This window comes from Equus quagga, chromosome 3, assembly GCF_021613505.1.
Source record: "Equus quagga isolate Etosha38 chromosome 3, UCLA_HA_Equagga_1.0, whole genome shotgun sequence".
Classification (NCBI taxonomy): Eukaryota; Metazoa; Chordata; class Mammalia; order Perissodactyla; family Equidae; genus Equus; species Equus quagga.
In genome coordinates, this window is record NC_060269.1 from 19759764 (window position 1) to 19783517 (window position 23754).

The window sequence follows — 23754 nt, forward strand, 5'->3', positions numbered from 1 at the left end:
CAATGGATGGAAAAGGGAGATGTGACGTGTGTGTGTTTATATATATATTTAATGGAATATTATTCAGTCACAAGAAAGAAGATCTTTCCATGTGTGACAACGTAGATGGACCTTGAGGGCATTAAGCTAAGTGAAATAAGTCAGAAAAGGACAAATCCTGTATATCGCTTGTATGCATAATCTAAAAGAGCCGAACTATTGGAGGTAGAGAGTGGAATGACAGTTGCAAGGGGCCGGAGGGTGAAGGAAATGGGGAGATGATGGTCAAAGAGTACCAACTTCTGTGATAAGATGAATAAATTCTGGGGATCTCTTGCACGGTATGGGGATTATAGTTAATAGCACTGGATTAGATACTTAAAAGTTGCTAAGAGAGTAGATCTTAAATGTTCTCACCATAAAAAAGAAATGGTGATTATGTGATGGGATGGAGGAGTCAGCTAATGATGGTGGTCATCATTTTACAATATATAAATGTATCAAATCAACATGAACACCTTAAACTTACACAATGTTATGTATCAATTATATCTCAATAAAGCTGAAAAAAGCAAGCAAACAAACAAAAAGACACAGGGAGAAGAAATCCATCTGCAAGCCAAGGAGAGAGGCCTCAGAAGAAACCAACGCGGCCAACACCTTGATCCTGGACTTAGAAGCTCCAGAACTGTGAGACAAAAATTTCTGTTGTTCAAGCCAAAAAAAAAAAAAAAACGAGTACAGCAAACAGTATAAAGTGCAGATTATAGTGTTTACACTCAAATTTGAACATATTTATAACTCGGAAAAGTATTTAGAAATATTTTTGCAATTTTTTATAATACTGATAATCCATATACATAGTTCTGTACTAGTTCCTTTTATCAGCATTCAACTTACATAGAGGTAGAAATGTATTACAGAGAGTATGACGTAGCCAGCTTCAAGTAAAGTCAGTAAATTGTTAGATTGAAGCCATTTTGCCTCAAATATTTATTAGCATGACTAGATTGGGGCTGTCACGGCCCATCCAAATGTAAAATTCTGCAGTTCTGAATAGCTATGCAGACAGAGGTTGAAAACTTGTGTCCTCCCTGCCACTACTGAGAGATGGGAAGAGTAAGTAACGAAAGTGCTAGTTTTTCTCCAGAATTTAAGGGAGTTGAAAAATGCCAATAATTTTAATAAACCATTTGCCATTACTGGTTGTGTTTCTAAAGTGAATACCTGGGCTTGTGTTTCTAAAGTGAATTATGTATTAGCACTTGAAAGAAAAAGTAGCTAGCCCTACTGAAGGTAGTGAAATCCATCTTGATCTCTTAATGCTCTTTATTGCTGAAATATTAGTATTATTTGTACTCATCTACTAACTTAGGTGTTACTTAGTGAGATCCTGAATTAAAATAAGACAGAAGGTGTGTACTGAAAACAATGACTTACAGCAGGTAAGGCAGGATGGCAGGCATGGTAAGTGGAAAATTTAAGAGTCATGATTTTTATTTCATAAAGAAATAATAGAAAGTAATTTGTAATTGGTAATAATAGAAAGTGCATTTTTTTAATAAATAAAAAGTAGGTACTTTCAAATAAAAGTACCTATTTAGATAAACAATTTCTATGATTTCATTTGTTATAGGGAATTCATACAGAACTCTCCTTATGGTCTCACTGCATTGATATTCTCTCATTATTTTAATGATGCCTCTGCAGTTTGAATTGAGTACAACTTCACATTTATAGACTATTGTCCATTCACTGAAGAGTTCATGCAACCCAAAAAAAGATGTTATGTGAAGAATATTTCCTTTTTGCGATAAGGAAATTATGATCTAGAATGTTTTTCTATTATCTTACTATTCCTAATTACACATAGTCAATATATGTTCTTGTTATTCAAAATACACGATATCTGCAGCCTGACTTTTGGAAACTGACTCAGCAGTTGTCTAGCAGAGCCTCAGAAGAGGAAGCCCCACACAGCAATACTTTCCATCACAGTCTCAGCTAGGTTACTCTGGGATCCTTCCACGCCTGACAGAAAAGGCGATGAGTCTTCTGTAAACCACTCCCAGCAGTGTGATGGTGAGCACCACAAGTCCACACACAAGGCTGAACGCCCAGCGTGGGCCCCAGGAAGTGTACACCTGGCTGATGAACACGGGTCCAAGAATCCGTGCTGCACTTCCAGAAGCTGTTAACCAGCCCATATACACTCCCTGTAGGGGTGGGGAAGGGAGAAGCAGGTTGATATTCAAGTTTAGTTACTATTACCAAACTATGGCAAACTCACAAGAGTCATTTTCTCCATCTTTTATTTTTAAATTAAATATAAAATGCCTCTCTATAAAAATAGCAAATAATGAACAATAAACTTACTTGAGGATCATCAGTTTAGGAAAAATAAAAAGGGACAAACTTAATGTCTACTGAAGCCCTGGGAACAATATAATTTATTAATTTCTCTCTTAAGGCTAACGTTTATTTTTTACTTGCTGTCTTCCAGACACTGTGTTAGGGACTTTATAAATATTGTTTCCAATTCTCACAAATTTCTAAGATTGGTGTTATCTCCACTTAACAAAAGTGGGAGCTGAAGCTCAGAAAATTCAAGTAACTTGTCCAAGAAATTTGAAACCATGTTTAGCAGACTCCACTGCACCACCTTCCACTATGCCACGAGGCCACTCCTCCAACTACTGTCCCCAAAACTACAACCCGTACAGTCTACCCAAGAACGCACAATGCAGCATTATTTTTAATATCCCCAAACTGAAAACAACCTAAACATCCATCAACGGTGGACTCAGTAAATAAATTACGGTGTATTTAATGAATGGAATGCTAAGCAGTTACTTAAAGAATAAGGTCTTATATACAGCAAGATCTTATAATGAGAATACATCTCACATGCATTGACATGGAAAGAAGGCTATGGCATATTAAGTAAAAATAAAAAAATTCAAGATGCAGAAAAGATTTTAGGTACGTGAGATATAATATAGTCTTTTATATTTTTAAAGAAAGGCATGGGTGTGGATATGTTTGAATAATAGAAAAATGTCTTGAAGGGTACAAATGAAGTAAACTGTGGTTGACTTCAGTGTGATGAGGCTAAAGGGAGCCTTCATTTTCTGAATTATTCTAATTATTTGAATTTTGCTATAACCATCATGTATTGTTTTTATAATTAACAAGCTTTCATTCCTGACTTTGAAAATTTGAAAATACAATTTTATAGATTAAAAAACCCAGAAATTACCAAAATTTTTTACCTACTATTATAGCTTAAAAACACAGATGTTAAAATTTTTTCTTTGCTTTATTTCAATAGAGAAACACTAATTTCTGCCCTGAAAATGTAAAACTATCAGTTTAATTTTTAAAGAAGAAAATTTCATTTTGTGGCCATTTAAATAACTGCTACTAAAAAGAAGAGTCAGAAGTAAAACCCAGAAATAGCCTGAATGTGCAATAATAGGAAAATGACTGAATAAATGATGGTACATACACAGAATGGAATACAACGTCTCTGTTAAAAATAATTTTATAAAAGAAAATTAAATGTCATGGGAGAATATTTATCATATATTGTTATATATATATAAGAAAATTACAAAATAGTATCAATGATATAATCTTATTTTTGTGTTAAACACACAGATCCGTACACACAGACATAGATAAAAGACTGGAAGTGGAAGTACAATTTCACCAAAATGTTAGTAGTAATTGTTGCTTTGATATTTTTCTTCATTTTGCTTCTATATTTTTCTAATTCTTATATAATGAATATGGACATTCCTGTAATAAAAACTAATTTTAAAATATACATAGCTGTTGGACACTTGGAAGACTGTTGTGTTGTCATCTCTGGGTAATTGTCCCTAGGGCCATATGAAATTAAGCCTAGATCCAAATCCGCCCATCACTTTTTTTTTTGGTTCCCTAACTGTTGCCTAGTTTAAGAAGGAGTTTCAGAAATTTACGCATCAGGTATTTTTTCTATGAAAATGATTTTGAGCTCATAATCTCTCAGTTCAAGACATCTTTGAGTTCTAACTTAGAGCAGGTTTTAGTTAAATTTCAGCATACATTCCTGTATGTACTTTACAAAAGTTGTTTTTTTAAAAATTTAACATAGTGAATATGATTTAAAAAATCCCCTAAATCAGCTGGTGTAAAAATACAGAATGGCAGCAAAAAATGTGAGTACTTACAAGTATACTTTACATAATTGCAATGTCAACGTCATGACTCACCTGAGGTTTGGGTCCCAGAATCTTTGAATATAACGTATAGGACATAACATTGCAGGATGGATAGCCTATTCCGATCAGCACAGCTGACGTGAGGAACTGGGCCAGGTGGATCATGGGTGTGTAGAGGCACCAGGCTTGTTCAATTGGGCAACCAGTTGGTCCTCCATTGTGATCGTCTCTTGGAGACTTCCAAAGAGTAATAATAATTTCCCCAAATGTGGTATTAGGGATTGAATTATTACGTAAATCTGAAAAAACAAAATTAGTACAGTGCATTACTTGTCAATTTTGGATGGATAACAGTGGCTAACATTACAGAATGATGTATGGCTATACCTTGCCACTGTATTTTGGGAAACTGATTTCCCCAAGGTAACAAGATAAAGAAGCCAACCCACACAACGATGAGTCCTCCCAGTAGAATAGCACGCTCGCCAATCCTGTTAAAGAACAGAAACTCTGTAATTTAAAAATGAAACGTTATAACACAGTTTCATTAATTTTATAATTTTAAAAACTATAACTAAAACAGTATCTTGATACTTTTAGTGATATACCAATTAACATGAATGCTAAATATAATTTACCACTAAAAGGAACCAGGACTCCTCTGAAAACTGGCTGATTTCAGGTCTGGGATAGAAAATGTATATGATGAGCCTGGACATCTTGTCATACCAGAGAGCACAGAAGCTATCAGTGACTACCAGGTCATGAAAAAAGGACTCAGAGCCAATTGGAAGATGCTGACCCCAAACACAATGAGAACACCAAAAGGAATAGTCATGACAGTGGACTGAAACACATAAAAGTGTTATAATCTATGAATTCATACTACATTAAAATAAAATACTTTTGATCACTTTAGAGGATGTTAGGGAACTAACTCATTATTTTAAAAATCAATTAACAGGGGCCAGCCCAGTGGGATAGAGGTTAAGTTCGAAGGCTCTGCTTCAGTGGCTTGGGGTTCACAGGTTCGGATCCTGGGCAGGGACCTACACACTGCTCATCAAGCCATGCTGTGGCAGCATCCCACATACAACATAGAGGAAGACTGGCACAGACGTTAGCTCAGGGACAATCTTCTTCAAGCAAAAAGAGGAAGATGGGCAACAGATACTAGCTCAGGGTCAGTCTTCCTCACTAAAAAAAATCAATTAATAAAAGGAAATAATCACCCTGTCTTTCCTGTACAAACTAAACCTCAGGATACCCAAATAGTTGGTAGGAGGAGGGTTCTCTTTATAGGAAGTATTCCAGCAAATGAAGAAATGACAGAATTAAAATACCAGCATTTTGCAATGATCTATTAATGAATTAATGGATCTAGGGAATGATCACTGGCCTCTTACACATACACTACATTTCTCCTGAGGTAGGGACATACCACATATAAAGTATTCCTGCCAAAAAAATTGAGCTCAAATCTCATCAAGCTTCTATATCTAAGTACCAATTTTTGACAAATATAGTAGACACAGGAAAATGTTTAAAAGAAAAAAAAAAACCTCAGGGATTCAATTCGCAAGATTCAAATGTGGGAAACTATAGGGCAAGTCTCCTGGTTTCTTCAGTTTGTAAAGGGAAAAAAAAGAGAGAGAGATGGAAAAGAAACCTACAGATTAAAAGAGACTTAAGACTTAAGAGCCTAAGTAAGCTGTGAAACAAAATAAAACAATTTAAAACAAATTAAAAAAAAATTTGAGACAGTGGAGAAAATTTGAACACTGCCTGGATATTTGATGATATTTAGAAATAACTGTAATTTTTTTACATGTGATAATGTTCTCATCATTAACTTTTACAGATATGTACTGAAATATTTATGGAAAACATGAAATGATGTCTGGGACTGGGTTCAAAATAATTCAGGCGTAGGGGACAGGGAATGTGGAGCAGGTGGAGGTGTCCAGGGGTTTACAATTGTTGAAGCTGGGTAATGGATATTGGAGATTCAGTACATGATGCTCTCTACACCTTAATCTTCCATAATAGGAAGTGAAATACACAAACAAGACCAAAGGCTTCCTAAAACAAAACAAACAAACCCAAATGCTTCCCAGCACCCTCAGAATACATGCTAGGCTTCACCTCTTTCCAACCTCATCTTCTCCCATTGGCCATTTCTCTCACGATCTGGGCAACCGGCCTTCCTGCTTGTTCCTTAAACACATAAAGCTCAGTCTTCTGGGTGAAGACACTTCCAGGCCATTGCATGGCTGGTCTCTGACTTCACCCAGGTCTCTGCTTGGATGTACGGTCGTGCCCCCTAATCCGCGGGAGATAAATTACAAGACCCCCAGTGGATGCCTGAAACAATGGATAGTACTGAACCCTATATACACTACATTTTTTCATACATACCTATGATAAAGTTTAATTTATAAATTAGGCACAGTAAGAGATTAACAATAACTAATAATAAAAAAGAATAATTATAACAATATACTGTAATAAAAGTTTTCTGAATGTCCTCTCAAAATATCTTATTGTACTGTACTCACCATTCTTCTTGTGATGATGTGAGATGATAAAATGCCTACATGATGAGGTGAATGACGTAGACACTGTGACGTAGAGTTACGCTACTACGGACCTTCTGACTATGTCAGAAGAGGATCATCTGCTTCCTCCTTCTACCCAGTTGACCACGGGCAACTGAACACGTGGATAAGGGGGTACTACTGTAACTTCCTCCAACAGGCCTTCCTTGAGTACTCCATTAAAATAACACTTTCCTCTTTCTCGGTCCTGACCTTACCTCTCTTTATTCTATTCCTCTGCTCTATTCTTCTTCCTAGTACCTTTCACTACCTGACTTCACATTTGTGTTCACTGGCTTTCTCCTCAAGAGAATACGAGCTCTTTGAAGGTACAGAATTGGACAGTCTGTAAGAAGGCCTACCAGCAGAACTGCTCTGCTTCTGTAGCAAGATGTAATGCATTTCTATTATTTAACTTTGAACAGGAATCTACGCCTCTGTCATGTCTCCAGCTGTACCGTGGCCCTCTACTTGGCTCTATAAAGACAGGAGTCTTCGTATTATCCCTTACAGCATCTAACCCCACACACTGACAATATGTGTTAATTGATTTCAGAACTTAAGTTCTAAAGTATTATGAAAGTATTTTAGGAATAATTAAATTGTTAGAACTGTCTAAATGCAACTAATGTCCTACCCCAGACTACATAAATGAGCTTAATTTTATATAAGAATTTCCCCCAAAGTGTGTTCTTTACAGTTGCAGTTTTACAAAATGCCTCTAAAAAAGCGTTCTGTGGTCAAAGTCAAAAATAACTCTGAGAAATGCTATATACTGCATTTGTCATTATGGTGATATAGCATATGTATATATATATGTAAGATTTAGAAGTTTAGAGTAAAGAAGTTTGGTAATTTTAAGCAGAATTTTCCAGACTTAACGACTGAATCTCTTTTGTTGCATAACATATATTACCACAGCACAACAAGGTTTTATGAAATACACTTTTAGAAATAAATAAAACATAACATAAAAAAGATACATTAGAAGACAATTATTCACTTTGTAAAGTATCCTTTTTTGTTAATGCTTTTTTGGTGAAGAAGACTGGCCCTGAACTGACATCTGTTATCAATCTTCCTTTTTTTTGTTCCTCTCCAAAGCCCCAGTGCATAGTTGTATATCCTAGTTGTAAGCCATTCTAGTTCATCTATGTAGGATGCTGCCACAGCATGGCTTGATGGGCAGTGTGTAGGTCTGCACCCAGGATCTGAATTGGCAAACACTGGGCTGTGGAAGCGGGGCATGTGAACTTAACCACTCGGCCATGGGGGTAGCCCTGTAAAGTATCTTGCTTTACCAAAGAATATGCCATATGGTATAGAAATTTCATGCTCCCTTAATAAATTTTAAATCTGTTTGCAAACGTTCAAGGACTAAAACTAATACATAATGAGAGAAAAGCTTTAAATCATTTTACTAACATTCATTTACGTTGCTAGCTCTATTTCATTTCACTTTAAATAAATAGATTTGAAACAAAGCCAAAGACACATAACTTACTTTTTGGAAAGTAATTTAATCCCCATGAAAATAATAACTGCCTCAACTCCAAGAGCAGCAAGTATTATCCCACCATATAACACAGCTTGTTCTCGAGTCCAGGCATACATATCCATTGTTAATGGAGTAACGATGCTAAGAAAAACAAAAAAGAAATTATTCTTATTTTATTAAAATCATAGTCATTGTTAATGAAAGTTGAAATAGAAGCTTTAATAATGATACCGACACATTCAAGAATTTGAATCCCTTTTAACAATGACACCAGATCTACATAAACAAAAATTTTAACACGTTTTAGGCACATTTTGTTACATGCACAAGCTACTAAGTTTGGCTATTTGTGTTTTTATTTCTTAATATTCATTTTAATTATATAAGTAATATATCCACATTGCAAAAAGTTTGAAAAACAGGAAGAAGAAATAAACCAACTGTACTTCCTATCATTCTAATATAACTAAATAATCATGGTTATATTTTGATTTAAATTGGTCTCTTTTCAATGAAATACTGTAACTATTATTGTTATTAGAACCTTCTGGCATTTTTTCTTTTGCTCAGTCTCTTCCTGTTTCATCCCTATCTTGGAATATATGTATTTTTCTTCCACTTCTGAATGTCTCTCTTCCTTTACATTACTGTCTCTCTCCTTCCTTGCCAAGCTTCTTTTCCTACTTTCTATGGCCTTCTGTTTAACTGGCTACAAAATAGAATTTAAATATATTTAAAATATTCATTCTTAAAAAAAAAAAGAATATGGCCACTTTTAATTTTAAAGTCAGATGAGCTGAGGTGGAAAATAGTTTGATGGTTTCTTAATAAATTAAACATGGAATTACGATATGATCCAGCAATTCCACTTCTGGGTATATTCTCAAGAGAAGTGAAAGCAGAGACTCCAATAGATACTTGTACACCAATGTTCATTGCAACATTATTAACAACAGGGAAAAGGCAGAAATAACCCAAATGTCCATTGACAAATGATGGATAAACAGAATTGGTATATACATACAATGGAATATTCTTCATCCATAAAAAGGTCTGAAATTCTGACACATGCTACAACAAGGATGAACTTGAAAACATCATGCTAAGTGAAATAAGCAAGACACAAAAGGACAAAAGTTGTATGATCCCATTTATATGAAGTACCTAGAATAGGCAAATTCATAGAGAGAGAAAGTAGAATAGAGGTTCCCAGGGGCTAAGTGAGGGGTAATGGGGATTTCTCATTTAATGGGTGTAGAGCTCCCGTTTGGGATGATGAAAATTCAGTTCTGGAAATGGATAGTGGTGATGGTTGCACAACATTGTGAATGTACTTAATACCATTGAATTGTACAATTAAAAATAGTTTAAATGGGGGGCTGGCCTGGTGGTGCAGTGGTTAAGTTCGCACATTCTTCTTCGGCGGCCAAGGGTTTGCCGATTAGGATCCTGGGTGTGGACATGGCACTGCTTGGCAAAGCCATGCTGTGGTAGGCATCCCACATATAAAGTAGAGGAAGATGGACATGGATGTTAGCTCAGGGCCAGTCTTCCTCAGCAAAAAAGAGGAGGATTGGCAGCGAATGTTAGCTCAGGGCTAATCTTCCTCAAAAAATAAAAAGCTTAAATAGTAAATTTCATGTTGTATATATTTGGCCACAATCTAAAAAATGCCCCTCAAATCAGATGAGCTGAAATTTTCATATATCTCAATAATTTTAAAATAAAAAAATCAAGCAAACCTACATGTACTGGCATTAAAATGTTATAATGTATTGGTAAGGGAATAAACCAAGTTGTCAAATGATATTACATATTCTATATTGGTTTAATAGACACACACACGTACACATATAGCAATACTTATAGTTGTATAGAAAAAGTGTTAAAAAAATACACACAAGTATTAGCAGTGGTTAGCTCCAGGGAAAGTGGATGTGGAAATACTGTTGTAAGGTTTGGAATATTTATAACAAGAACGTACTGTTTTTATAATATAATTGAAACGCACTTTGAAAATAAAAAGCCATATGATAACTAAAGGTCAAAAAAGCCTAAACAAGGCAGAGATTTTGTAATATACATACTAGTTTTTTTCAGGATTAGAGCTTAAATAAGTTAAAATTGACAGACTGAACCCCATATACATAACTAGGGAATTATATAGCTTAAAATTAATTAAATCATGACAATAAAGTTTTATAACTACATTTGCCATAAATTTCAGAGGAAAGGGGGAAGACTTGTGAAAGAGATTCCTTAAGGAAGTAAGATAAGGTAGTAAGATTACAGAGAATTAACTGCATTCAAGTTAAAAGCATAAAAAAAAATATATATCTTTTACATGATGACAAGAAAAATATGCCTTACATAAAGTTTTTGAGAAAATCTATATGCTTGATTAAAGCAGTCAGAAATACAGGTTATTGACACAATCTGATTTAGATGAAGACAGAATAAAACTTACGTTTCAAAAAGGGCAAAGATAAATAGAACCACGAAAAACAAAACATTGGTGGACGCAACAGCAACTTGATCAATATTTCCTTGGGGATCCTGAACTTCATCTGGACTTGCTGGAGCAAACAGGAGAAAAAAATTATATTACCTACACATCTAATCTTTCTTACAGCACTAAAATAATATAGAAATTATAAGTAACAAATTCTATGACTAAAGATTGAAAATCATTTTTAGGCTTCAAAGCAGTTTAAAAGTAACAATGTATACGACAGAAATAATTTTTAAATAGCATTTAAAAGCAAAATGAACTTTCTTCCCAGAAGATACACTTCAATTCCATTATCTACAGGAAATACTCAGATTTTCTATTTGGTGTCTCTCAATCCAAAATAGGGATGTATTTTATAGAATTCTACAAAATGATCTCATATGAAATACATTTGCTTTAAATTTCACTTTCAGGGTTCTTTTCTTCCTTACCTAAATCTTAAATTTATAAAGACTTCATGAAGACCTCAAATAGTTTATTAAATCAGTTCTCAGTTCTATGATTCACTTCAATGGATATCTATTTTAAATTTCAATGCTATGAGAAATTAGTAAATATCCTTATGTTATCACAATTTTTTAAAAAGTCCTTATGTTATCATTTATATTTTTGCAAAGAAATATATTCTGCAGAGAACCACCAAGATTTGATGGTGGTTTTATAAATTAGGAAGGCAAAGAGAGTGTATTGACTTTTCCTGAACTATGTAGTCAAGCTACACACGCAACACAGGCTCTTCCTGATGTGTGAAGACACATACATCTACTTACATACAGCCATCATGCTATTTTATAATTTACCCAGTTTACTCAGAGTAAACTCGGTAAGTAATACAAGAATGTGCTCATTTATGCTATCTTTAAGTGTATGTGTAGCAGCAATAGGGGACAGGACGTGACGTTCCTAAGACACACTAAGTTTCTATAATTTTTTTCATAGCAGTGCCTGCCTTTGTATCTCAGGATGCCCGAGAAGCAGTTCCTTCTCTTAAAAATAAGCGACATTTGGAAATAGTCTGCTATACTTGGGGGCAAGTAAGCACCCTAGACACTCAACATAGGGCCATGACCTCCCTTTCTAATCACCAAAAAAACTGGTCTCCTTGGTCCAGATCCTTTTCTGGGGTAGACTCTGGTCCTTCTTGGCCTTGTATTATTTTGGATAGACCTCCTTGATTCTCAACCACCACCTAGAAGCCAGTCTTTACTCATTTGAAACAGATCTCAACGTTGCCCCAAGTTAGACTGGAGTTTGCTTCATATATGGTTAGTTTCCTGCAGCCTCCACCCAGTGCTGGCTTCAGTGGGCGAGCTCAGAGATGCTGCATCCTAGACTGTGGGGTTTGACTAGGTATCCTAATTACAAGAATTTTAAGAAAAAGACTACATTAATATATTGATTAAAATACTATGTAATTGGAAATAATCCTACCTCATAATAACATCTTTAATAAGAGGAAAAAAACTGATATGTTTTATCTAAACATTTATTGAAATTTAGAAATGATTTTTTTTTCCCTGAGGAAGATTCACCCTGAGCGCTAACATCCATTGCCAATCTTCCTTTTTTTTTTTTTTTTTTTTGCTTGAGGAAGATTTGCCCTGAGCTAACATCTGTGGCAATCCTCCTCTATTTTTTTGTATGTGGAACACTGCCACAGCATGGCTGGTGAGTGGAGTAGGTCTGCACCTGGGGTCTGAAACTGTGAACCCAGACTGCTGAAGCAGAGCGCACAGAACTTTAACCAATCGGCCATGAGGCCAGCCCCCTGCCCCCGCAAAATGATGTTTGTCTTATAAAAATTATTTTGAAGTAACTAGAAATCTTATGAAAGAAAACAGATCTCTCCTTTCTAAACTCTCATTTGTGCTTTGGAGCAGTGCTATCCAACGGCACTTTGCCATGATGGAAATGTTCTTTCTCCGTACTGTCCAATACAATTAGCCGCTTGCCACAAATATCCATAATTAAACATTTGAGATGTAGCTAGTGTGACTGAGGAATTCCTTAAGTATAATGTAATTTAAATAACTAAATGTGGCTAGCAGCTACCATATTGGACAGTGAAGCTCTAGACCTTTGCTACTCAAAGTGTGGTTCGCAGACCAGCAGCATCAGCTCAGATGGTAGGTTGTTATAAATGTAGATGCTTAGAGTCTCACTAGGTTTGCCAGACTTAGTAAATAAAAATACAAGATACTCAGTTAAATTTGAATTTGAAATAAATAATAACTTTAAGTATGTTCCATACAATATTTGAAATTTAAGTATAAGAATGTCCCAGGAAATATTTGGGACATAGTTATAATAAAAATTTATTGATTGTCTATCTGAAATACAAATTTAACCTTACCCTCTTTAGCTTGCTCATTCCTTTATCTGATACGTCCTTTAAGGTAGCATTCAACTTTTCACCTTTTAAAAAAAGTAGCTCATACCCACTGCTGGCACGTTCTCACCTTCTTTCCTTCCTTCCATTTTTCATTTTGAACAATTTCAAACATATCCACATATATCCATCCCCTAGGTTCCACAATATTTGCCGCACTTGATTCATCTACCCCTTCCTTTCTTTCTTTCTCTATTTGTTTTTATAGTGTTTTTCACTGGGTAAGTCCAAAATTTGTATCTCTAGCCTTGATCTCTACTGCCAAAATTAGAAATGCCTCTGAAATTTTTTAGCTTTTCTAGTGTAGCAGTATGTGCAGCTAAATCCAAATTGAAATCATCTCATCTTTCAGACAATCTCCCTTCCTAACTTCTTGTTCTTTCCCATTCTTTCAATTATCTAGAATCAAAACCTGGCAGACATCTTCAGTAACTCCCTCTAAACCTTAATATTCGCTATTAAGAATTTTGGTTTTTTCCTTCAAAACCTCATATCCATCCCTTCTCCATTCTCAGCTGCTGCCCTAGTTCAGGCCTTCACACATCTGGATTAGCCTCACATGGAATCCACTGTCATACTTCTCCTTTGTTCAAAAACTTCCTAGAGCTCCTCACTACTCTGCTCTCGACCAAACTACTTTTAACTTTACCTCCCACTAGTGCTGCTGTGGAAACTAAGTGAAATAGCTAGGAAAGTTTGGTAAAATTACACTGAGTCTTTTCCACAGCTTTATAAATTCTTCGAGGGCAAGGACTGAGATGCATTCTTTTGTAAAGGGGGGGAGATACTCCCCAAGGAGGACATAATTAGTACTTAAATAAAAGTTAATTTAGTAAAATCTACCTACTTACCAGACTGGGTACCTATTTTTGAGTCAGAGAAAGATCTAAAGGACGAGAATGTACATCTGTAGAGTATACCAAAAGAATAAAAATACAAAAGAGAAACTATACCTATTCCTACGATTAAGGGAGCAAAGAACTGCTTGAAACAAACACATCTGGGAGCGAAGTTACTGAAATCATCCCAAAGATCACAAAGGTTTTAGGATATTGGCTTTTCAAAAACCAGATGAAGTGATTTTTAGCAACCGTTTTAACTTTGTCAATCGTGAACACAAATAACTGATATGGGTATGCCTTTTTTTTAATCAATTTAGGTAACTTTCAACTTTGACGATCTTCCCCAATCACCCATTATATTGTCCTCAGAAGCAAAATCCAAGTAAATACCAAAGAGAATCATTAGAATCACTTTGATGATGTTATAGAAATTTAGTCAAACAGCTTAATAGTACCTTCTTCAAAATTAATACTTTTACATTGTCGTCCTGAGTCATCCACACGATGTTCTCTTAAAAAGAAAAACATAAATAGCGTATCGATGAAAAGCTTAGTATAATAGAGAAATGGCTTAAATTAATTACTAGCCTTCTATTTTTTCACATTCTGATATAGTTTCTTTTACTGGCTTCTGAGTAATAAAAGTATTACCAATGAGATACAATCAATAAAATTAAAAAGATACAAGTTATAATTCTTATTATATTATCACATAAAATGAAAAGAAATACTCAGTTCATCTAAAAGCACACATTATCTACCTTAATCAGCATTTGAAGTTTTCCCAGTGAATTTAAACATTAGTTATAAATGTTTTTGGACTCTTGGATAAACCACTCTAAAGAAATACAAGGTAACAAAACTTCTGTAATTAAAAAAAATTTCTTCTAATATATAAAAGAGATATACATTACAAGAAACTTTTGTATTTACCGTTGATAGTAAGCATTAATCTACTTAAAATGTTGCTTTCATGCCATCCCCCTACTTAGAAACCTATACTTAGAGCCAGCCCTGATGGCCTAGTGGTTAAAGTTCAGCACATTCCACTTTGACAGCCTGGGTTCAGTTCCCATGCATGGAACCACACCATTATGTCTATCAGTAGCCATGCTGTGGTGGCAGCTCACATAGAAGAACTAGAAGGACTTACAAGTAGAACATACCACTAGGTACTGGGGCTTTGGGGAGGGAAAAAAAAAAAGAGAGGAAGATTGGTAACAGATGTTAGCTCGGGGCGAATCTTTCCCAGCCACAAAAAAGAGAAAACTTTAGTTAGTAAATCAAGACCAAATCTTGATTCTTCAAAGACCTTATAATCTGTTCTCATTTATCCATTTGTTTATTATTTTAGCTGCAAGTACCACATGCATCAGCTAAACAAAAAATATGAACACAACTTTAGACATCAAAAACCAAATAAAGATTTCATAGGAATAATTATCCTCCGATAATAATAATGCTTATTTATTTCACAATCTACAAAAGTAGTTTCAGCATTTCTATCTAATTACCTTAATATAGCAAGGATCAGAATAATATTTAAAATTCCCAGGAAGGCGCCAAGTAAAACCGGTGCAGTGTACATGTTTATCTGCAGCTTAATAGTATCCCACGTCACGCCCTTTTCTCCAATGAGTGCAAAACAAGTCTGAAAAACTTATTAAAATAAAATGTATACAGATGAATCATTATACAGAGGCATAGGCTTAAAAACTGTGAAAGACATTTACCACAAAATTGGAACTATTATGGAACCATTCATCTACATCATGCATCTCAACAGGGATGAGAAAATTGGTTTGAAGGAGGAGGTGAAAAATTTACTTTTTCTATATAAAGCCTGAATATGCATACAATACACAATAGATATACAATAGATCTGCGGTATTAAAATTTCATGGGATGGAGTGATTAGAAAAAAAACTGTCCAAAGAGGCTCCTTGCAACAAGAATGAAAAAAAGGTTGAGAAACACTGATGTACATGTATTCACAAAGAATTATATCTAAGGTAACCTGTCATTATTTTCCTTTTTAAAAAAAATCTCTGTAGGAAATTTATATAATTTCTAACATAAGTTATGAAAGTTTAATCAATTTCATTATAATAAAGAAAATGTCACATTTTGTCAATATTTTAAAATATTACTGTGTATATGGCATTATATACTATAGTATTTTAAATAATTAATAATAATATTGAAATTTGGATCTGTGGCAAAAATCGGATTGGCAGAGTACTGGTCTGCTCTCTGGATTTAGATTCTGAATCTGGCTCTGCCAATAATTTACATGTAACCTTAGTGTAAGGATTAAGTAAGATGCCACACCTAGAGCACTTAGAACAATGCCTAGCACATAGTAAGAACTCTCAGTAAACGTTAGAGCCTGTTCATGTGGTCACTAATACTGGAAAGGTCATCTAATATTTTCAGGCCTCCATTTACTCATCTGTAACACAAAATGTTGAAATGAGATAATCTTTACAATGCTTCTCAGGTGTTCGTTTCTGAGAACCTAAGTCTACAGTAGGTGCTGTGATAGACGCAGAGGGTCGAGTGAGAAATAGAGAAGACCCAGATTACGTCCTCATGTACTTGATGCTACAGTGGTACTGGTAGGTTCAATTATGCTACATTGGCGTTTATATTTTACTCCAGAATACTAAACTATAATGTTAGAATCTGGTGAACGAAGAATTAGATTCTCTTCTGTTGAGCCTTTTTTTGGTTAAAAAGAAGGAAGTAATGGAAGCTGGGGTGTTGATGGAGTAAACCGAGTTGGTTTCAAACTGATGATATTCATAACTGCAATATTCAAAGCATGAGACAATTCAATGTTTTTTAATGTTATTCTTGTAAAAAATGACTAATTTCTCTACTCAAAAAATTAATTGGCCTTGGGGAAGTATTAAATCTTATTAATATTTTTTTATACTCAGCTAAAGGATTTTCTCCCTTTAGAAGAAGAAGAAAGCAGTAAATCTTTTAAAAACTCTTTCATTTTCTTCAACCCTAGAAAAGTCTTAAAGGTATAGGCAAAGGGTAAAGAAGGTAAAGAACCTCCTATAGCTTTCCTCAAATCCTTCAGTTGAAAGAATTTTGTTTCTAATAAATGGAAAAAGAAAGCAAACTCTTCCAGAGATGTCAAGCTAAATGATTATTTCACAGAACCTACGCTTTAGTCAGAGAGAATTAGGTTTGAACTTTGATTTCCCATTTACTATCTGGCTGACCCTGGAGAATTTACTTAGATTCTCTATGCCTTGGTGTCCTACTCTGTAAAATGGGACTAATAGCACTTAATTTAAAGGACATGAGTTAACATATATAAAGAGCCTAGCCTCACTGCTGGATCAAAAAATATCAGTTTCCCTCCTTTCCCTTCAGCTATGAAGTTTTACACTTGGATTTTGTTTAACATTTGAACCTCAAAAGTTTTCCCAATTCAAATTCAGGTAATGACAAGTGAAAACACCTACCTGGACCTAGAATAAAACCCAATGCTTGAGACGCACTTGTGTTTGCCATGGAGCCTGTTCTCTCCTGAAGGGAAGTAGCACCAGCAATATACGATCTAACAACTGCCACATTTCCTGAGAAAAGACACAATAATCCAAAGTGAAAGAAAATATCCTTCAGTTTATAAAACTCAACTTAATTTGGCTTTATACACAAGAAATATTAATCTATAGTACAGTCACTGCTTTCTCTTTATGATCATACAAAGCACATATATTGAGCAAATGCATCAATTAATGTAAAATATTACTTTTAGTAATAAGAAAACACAGTTAAAGATTTGAACAAATGAAAAATGGCATTATGGGAATGTGAAACTTTTTTCATCATTTATTGAGAAAGCACTGAGTGAATAGCATACTACTTGATTACTACAACTATTTTTAAAAGAAAGATGTCACAAACTCTGCATGCTTAGACCTGTAATACAAGAAACAAAAATAGATCCACTAACAATTCAACTTAAAACAATTTACTGAGCACTTATTATGTTCAAGGGACTCTGCTAGGGACCACAGAATATTTTAAAAAGTCATAAATTTTCTCAAATTACAAAAAGTTTACACTCTGGTTGGTGATAAAGGATGAAAACCAAAGAGTATATAAGCAAACAAAACAAAACAGCAAAAGAGTATATAAGCCAGTGCTGGAGACATGTGGGAGAAGGAAAGATCCATTAAGGAGTAGGGTAGCCTAAGAAAGCTTGAAGATGTGGAACTTGAACTCAGTCTTGAAGATGAAGAATGATGGGGACAGAAGAGAGAAACAAACTATAAGTAATGGGAACATCGTGTACAAGGTGAAATGATAGGAGAAATATCTGTCTGTTTGCAATGAGAGATCTGCATGCTGAACTGTGGGATATGAGACTGAGAAGGGGTGACACCAGGTGAGAGAGGGCCAAAAATGTCAGGAGGAATGTGAATCTGACACAACTAAACATATACATACAAACATATTACCTGCTCCAAATCCCACCAATCCTCGAGCAACCAACATGTAGTATTTATTATGAGAAGCTGGGAGGTGGACATATGCATAGAGGCAGTTGGCTGCCACCGAAATGAAGATGGAGACAATAAGAGGCTCTTTTCTTGGTCTATAATTAGACCACAAACCAAATATAGGTGAAGCTACCATCTGGCCGAGACTAAACGAAGCAATAACCCAGCCCAAAAAACTTGCATCAGCTGTCTCATCAATCTGCAGAAAAAAGTACAAAGCTTTAAGAATTATTATCCAAGAAAAGTAAAGCTTAAAACCTAAATATGTTTTTCTGACCATGTAACGTTTCCTATTTAAAACAAATAAAAATGATAATGATAACATATAAGTTTTATAATGCTCTTACTTACAGTAGCTTCTGACATTACAATTAAATGTGCTAATAATTCACTACACGCAAGGAAAAATGCTTGGGAAGCTTCATCTTTTAGAATGATTATGGAAATTTCTGGTTCATAAAAATCTTGTTGAAAAGATAATTACATTATAAATATAACAATATCATAAAAAATAATATGCCATTCTTTAATTCTTATAAAGAAAATACAATTATTTAGACTTATGCTACTCCATAAGCTAAGCAGCTATTAGCATGGTAAATCATTTTTTTTAAACTGAGCACAATAGTCAAATGCTTAAAGACAATAAAAACACAAAAGCCGAATTAAACCTTATTACTACTTCTTCCTTTCGACACAGACAATTCAGGATTCTAACACTTAAAGAAGGTTTATATATCATGATCAACGTTGAGGGGAGAACCAAATAATTAAAATTCAGAAAATGAAATATTTTCAAAAAACAGAAGATTTTAGCTTACAAAAGGGACTACGGAATAAATGAACAGATTATTTCACTCAAATATGGTAGGCTATAAAGTACTTTGGGAAAATAAGAACCACTAAATTTTAGGAAATAAGTTTAAACAGACATAGGTTAAGTGGTAGAACAACTTAATAAGGAAAGCCATGGCCTTTTGTTTTCTAAAGATATTTTTAAATAGCTTAAAATGGAAATATTCAGGTCGATTTTGGTTTGTGGGAGGTGAGAAATAAGAGTGAATAAATACAATGATACATAATATTTAAAGTTCTAGCCTTAAAAGTCTCTCTTATTTTAGGCACTCTGCTTTTCATTTTCTACTTGTATTTCCTTTAGCTCCTTTTGTCCTATTAAAATATAAAACAAATATTAAAATATGATCTATAAAATATTAAATTCATGTCATAGAAATTTTAGAGTTAACTTTCAAAAAAGCAATGAAAACTCAATTTTAATGTTAAACGTGCAGTGGTTTGAAAGTAAAAGGTTGAAAGTGTCTTTCCAGGATGTCAACTGATCATAGTCAAGTATCCATTTTATGGACAGAAGTGAGCTAACTGTCGGGGGTGGCTCTAACAATAGTAACAACATTTGCTAGAGACCAGTGGAAACTTTTATTTTAACTGGATACTATTCTTTACAGTGACTGGAAACCTGGAATGTGTTAGAACTCTGCTAGAATTGTAACTGGAGAGTAAAATAGTTTGGGAGATACAGGTTCTACACTACAACAGGTGTCACTTCAGTAATTGAACAACTGTTATCTGTGCTCGGGTGTTTCTCTCTTACAGTAACAAAAGCATCTCATTTCTGGTCCTCTGGCCACCTCAGATGATCTCTATCATGCTGTTTTCAGAATAAAATCTAAACTTCTTATTATGAAAAACTAGCTTACAAGCTGGCCACTGTCTCTCCTCTCGCACCTCATCTCTGCACATTTGTTTCCCCCAGTTCTAACTTCTAGCCATGTAGAACTGTTTGAAGTTTCCAAAATGAGCCAAGTTCTTTGCCTCCAGGCTTTGCACAGGCTCCTCTACTGCTCCTTCCACTAGCAGTGCCTTGCCAACCTCCTACTCCCGGGCCCCCACCTTTCCTTCAAGTGACCAACTTCTGCAGGCCTTCAAAACTCAGCTCAGGTGTACCTGATTTTAGAAAGTCTTCCAGGATCTCCTTAGTCTGGATTAGAAACATCTCTCTAACCCCCAAGTCTCTGTGTGTGTGTGTGTGTGTGTGTGTGTGTCTTCTTGATCCCCCTGTGTCTGTCTATCCGTGTCTGTCTCTCTCTCTTTCTCACACACAGACACACACATCGACCATACTTTTAGACCTTTACCCACTTACGCTGTATGGTAATCATCTGTAAACTTGTTTGGTTTTGCACACTTCAGTGAAAGTTGGATCTAGATCTTCTCCAAAAAAACAAACTCCAAAGTGGATGTTGTTGAATTTCAAAACATTCTTCTCTAAGCATGTTAATAACATTGTCAAAGTCAAAGTTCTAGAAATCTTAATGCTTTGCTATGGGAGCTAAGATATGAATATGGATGTTCCAAGCCTCCTATTTACTTATAGATTATTGCTTATTCATTCAATTAACAGTCACTGAGGCCTTCTCTGTAACAACAACTGTGTGCTAGGCAATAAGGATACAAAGATGAGTAAACACAGTTCTTGCCATTAAGGAGTTTCCAAACCAGGCTCCACTTGGTTCTGAAAAATCCTGTATTTGAGTAGCTAAGAAAAAAAGGTAGCATGCTTTAATTCCTTATCTGTCAAATGAAGATAACTCCACAGAGTTGTTATGAGAATTATCTGAGCCAATACATGTACAGGGCCATGTCAGGATAGAGTATGCACTCAATGGATGTTACCTATACAATATAAAAACTAATATGTCTTAGTGTTTTATTTTCACTAATCAGTTTTATTATGGCTTATTATAACTCATACATGAGTATTCCCACTATCTCCCTGGGCCTGTAGAATAACCTATTATTCCAATTCAAAATTTGGGTTTAAGAATATGAGTCTTCCTGGAAATCAACCCCACCTCTAGGTAACACAGCCTAAGGAATCCCTCGGCTAATGGCTGTCTACCAGCTGGACCAGAAGTACAATTCAGAGATTCACAGTAGTGTCAAATTCCTTTCAGACAGACAATTTACTGTTTCATTTTGGGTTTTTTTTTTTTGGCCTAACTTTTTATCTTTCTCACAGATGGCTTTTTTTTTTTTTTTCTAAGATTTTCTTTTTTTCCTTTTTCTCCCCAAAGCCACCCGGTACATAGTTGTATATTCTTCGCTGTGGGTCTTTCTAGTTGTGGCATGTGGGACGCTGCCTCAGCGTGGTTTGATGAGCAGTGCCATGTCCGTGCCCAGGATCTGAACCAACTAAACACTGGGCCGCCTGCAGTGGCCAGGGGGCCAGCCCCTCACAGATGGCTTTTAAGCTAAGTAATATTTGGCAACATACTATCATAAAAGAGATACTAGCCTTAAATTAAGAATTAACATTTTAAGGTAGTAGGTAACATAGCACTGTGGTTAAGGGTCAGATTTTGGTTTCAGATAGGCTTGGCTCTGCCATTTTCTAGCTGTGTGGCCTTGGGCAAGCTACCTAACTTCTCTGAGACTTACTTTTTTCACTTGTCAAACAGGAGTGATAATAACCACCTCACAAGAGCCATTACGAAGATCAAAAGATGATTTAGGTGAAAGGTTTAGTACTGTGCCTGGCACACAGAGAGTTCTCAATAGTATTATGAAATAACTTGAGAAAATTAATTGGTAAGTTTTTGGTGAAAATGTTATATTTGTATTGCCAAAGAACTAGTTATAAGTTTATATACTCAATAAATTTACCTTTGAAGAGCTTTCAAATATCTGGAGAAAGGAGTATACCTTTTCAAAATCCAACATATTGTGCTGAGTAGACCTAATTATTGCAAATACTTTTCTTTCAAGAATTTTGAGGTTAAGTAGATTAAATGCAGGGACCATAGAAATCAAAAGAGTTTTGATAGATGGAAATATATCTTTAGCAAACATGGTGTTCTAGAATTGTTAAATATTCTGTTCCAATTCCAATAGCTCTGCCAGTGTGGAAAGAATTTTTAGTGTGATGGGTGAAAATTTCATGTAATATAATTTTTTAAATTAATTTTCAAAATACCAACTAAAATGTGGCTCCAAATCAGTAAAAAGTAAATTTGTATTTTTCTTCTTGTATTCCTTTTAAAATTTCTTTCAGATATTTTAAAAGCATTTTCAAAAATTTAAAAATTCATAAAAACTAAAAAATATAAAATGAAATACAAAATGTTAACAAATTTATTATATCAGAGGTATTATTTTAATCCCTAAATATTCATCAAATATGTCTAGTATTTTTGTTGAAACCATCTGACCATCCTACCACTCTAGTAGGGAAGTTAAGTAAACTCTCTGTAAACATACTTTTACAACACTCAGTGATAAGTGTTAATGATAAAGGGACTTGGAAGCATGTAGGAAAACCTTCGAGCCCAAACTGGGGTGAGGGACAGTCAAAAAAGGCTTTCCAGGGGCTGGCCCCGTGGCCGAGTGGTTAAGTTCGAGCGCTCTGCTGCAGGCGTCCCAGCGTTTCGTTGGTTCGAATCCTGGGCGCGGACATGGCACCGCTCATCAGACCACGCTGAGGCAGCGTCCCACATACCACAACTAGAAGAACCCACAACGAGAAATATACAACTATGTACTGGGGGGCTTTGGGGAGAAAAAGGAAAAAATAAATCTTTAAAAAAAAAAAAAAAAAAAAGGCTTTCCAGAGGAGGGGACAGTGGAGCAAAGCCTTGAAGGATGAATAAAAGATAGTGGGGAAGGAGAAAGGAAGAGAAGGACAGAGGAAAGGAGACATGAAGGGAGGGAAACCATTCTAGAAAAAAAGGAGAGAAATGTGTAAAGACCTGAGGAGCCTAGGTTCATCCAAGTAGAAATATCTAATAAATTGCTGGTCATAGATCTCATACGGGCCAAGGCTTAGGATCTAGGCTAAAATATACACGCAGGCACACACCAACCTCTGGGGAAAACCAACACATAAGGAACAAGTTGATGAAAAATACACAAAAGGATTTAAGAACAAATAGAGTTGAGAGCAAAGCCAGGACAGAGAAATGTCGTGGAGGCTAAGAGAGGGTTGCAAGAAGTAGGGAGAGGACAACAATGTCAAACATTACAAAAATGTCACCTAAAGGAAGAACTGAAAAGTATCTAATTGGTCAGCAGTTAAGTCATCAGAGACCTTAACAAGAGCATTTCAGAGTAGCAGGGGAGGTCATCAGATTGTAGCAAGTTAAGGTGTGAACAGGAGGTTAGGAAAGCACAGAGGAACTCTGTCAAG

The 23754-nt window shown here is 35.2% G+C and overlaps 1 protein-coding gene across 4 annotated transcripts in view; it reads right to left on the bottom strand.

The window, feature by feature from the left end:
• Positions 1 to 624: 624 nt before the first annotated feature.
• The window catches only part of MFSD8 (major facilitator superfamily domain containing 8), a 33776-nt gene continuing 10646 nt past the window's right edge, over positions 625 to 23754 (bottom strand). For all 4 annotated transcript variants that reach the window (XM_046656794.1, XM_046656796.1, XM_046656795.1 and 1 more), the window contains 9 exons: positions 18510 to 18750; positions 17508 to 17621; positions 15540 to 15684; positions 14481 to 14536; positions 10750 to 10858; positions 8289 to 8423; positions 4575 to 4678; positions 4239 to 4486; positions 625 to 2195 (listed from right to left, as the gene is read on the bottom strand). In XM_046656794.1, the coding sequence (XP_046512750.1) occupies positions 1989 to 2195; positions 4239 to 4486; positions 4575 to 4678; positions 8289 to 8423; positions 10750 to 10858; positions 14481 to 14536; positions 15540 to 15684; positions 17508 to 17621; positions 18510 to 18750 (1359 nt within the window). In that variant the 3' untranslated portion in view covers positions 625 to 1988. The remainder of the gene's footprint in view (positions 2196 to 4238; positions 4487 to 4574; positions 4679 to 8288; positions 8424 to 10749; positions 10859 to 14480; positions 14537 to 15539; positions 15685 to 17507; positions 17622 to 18509; positions 18751 to 23754) is intronic.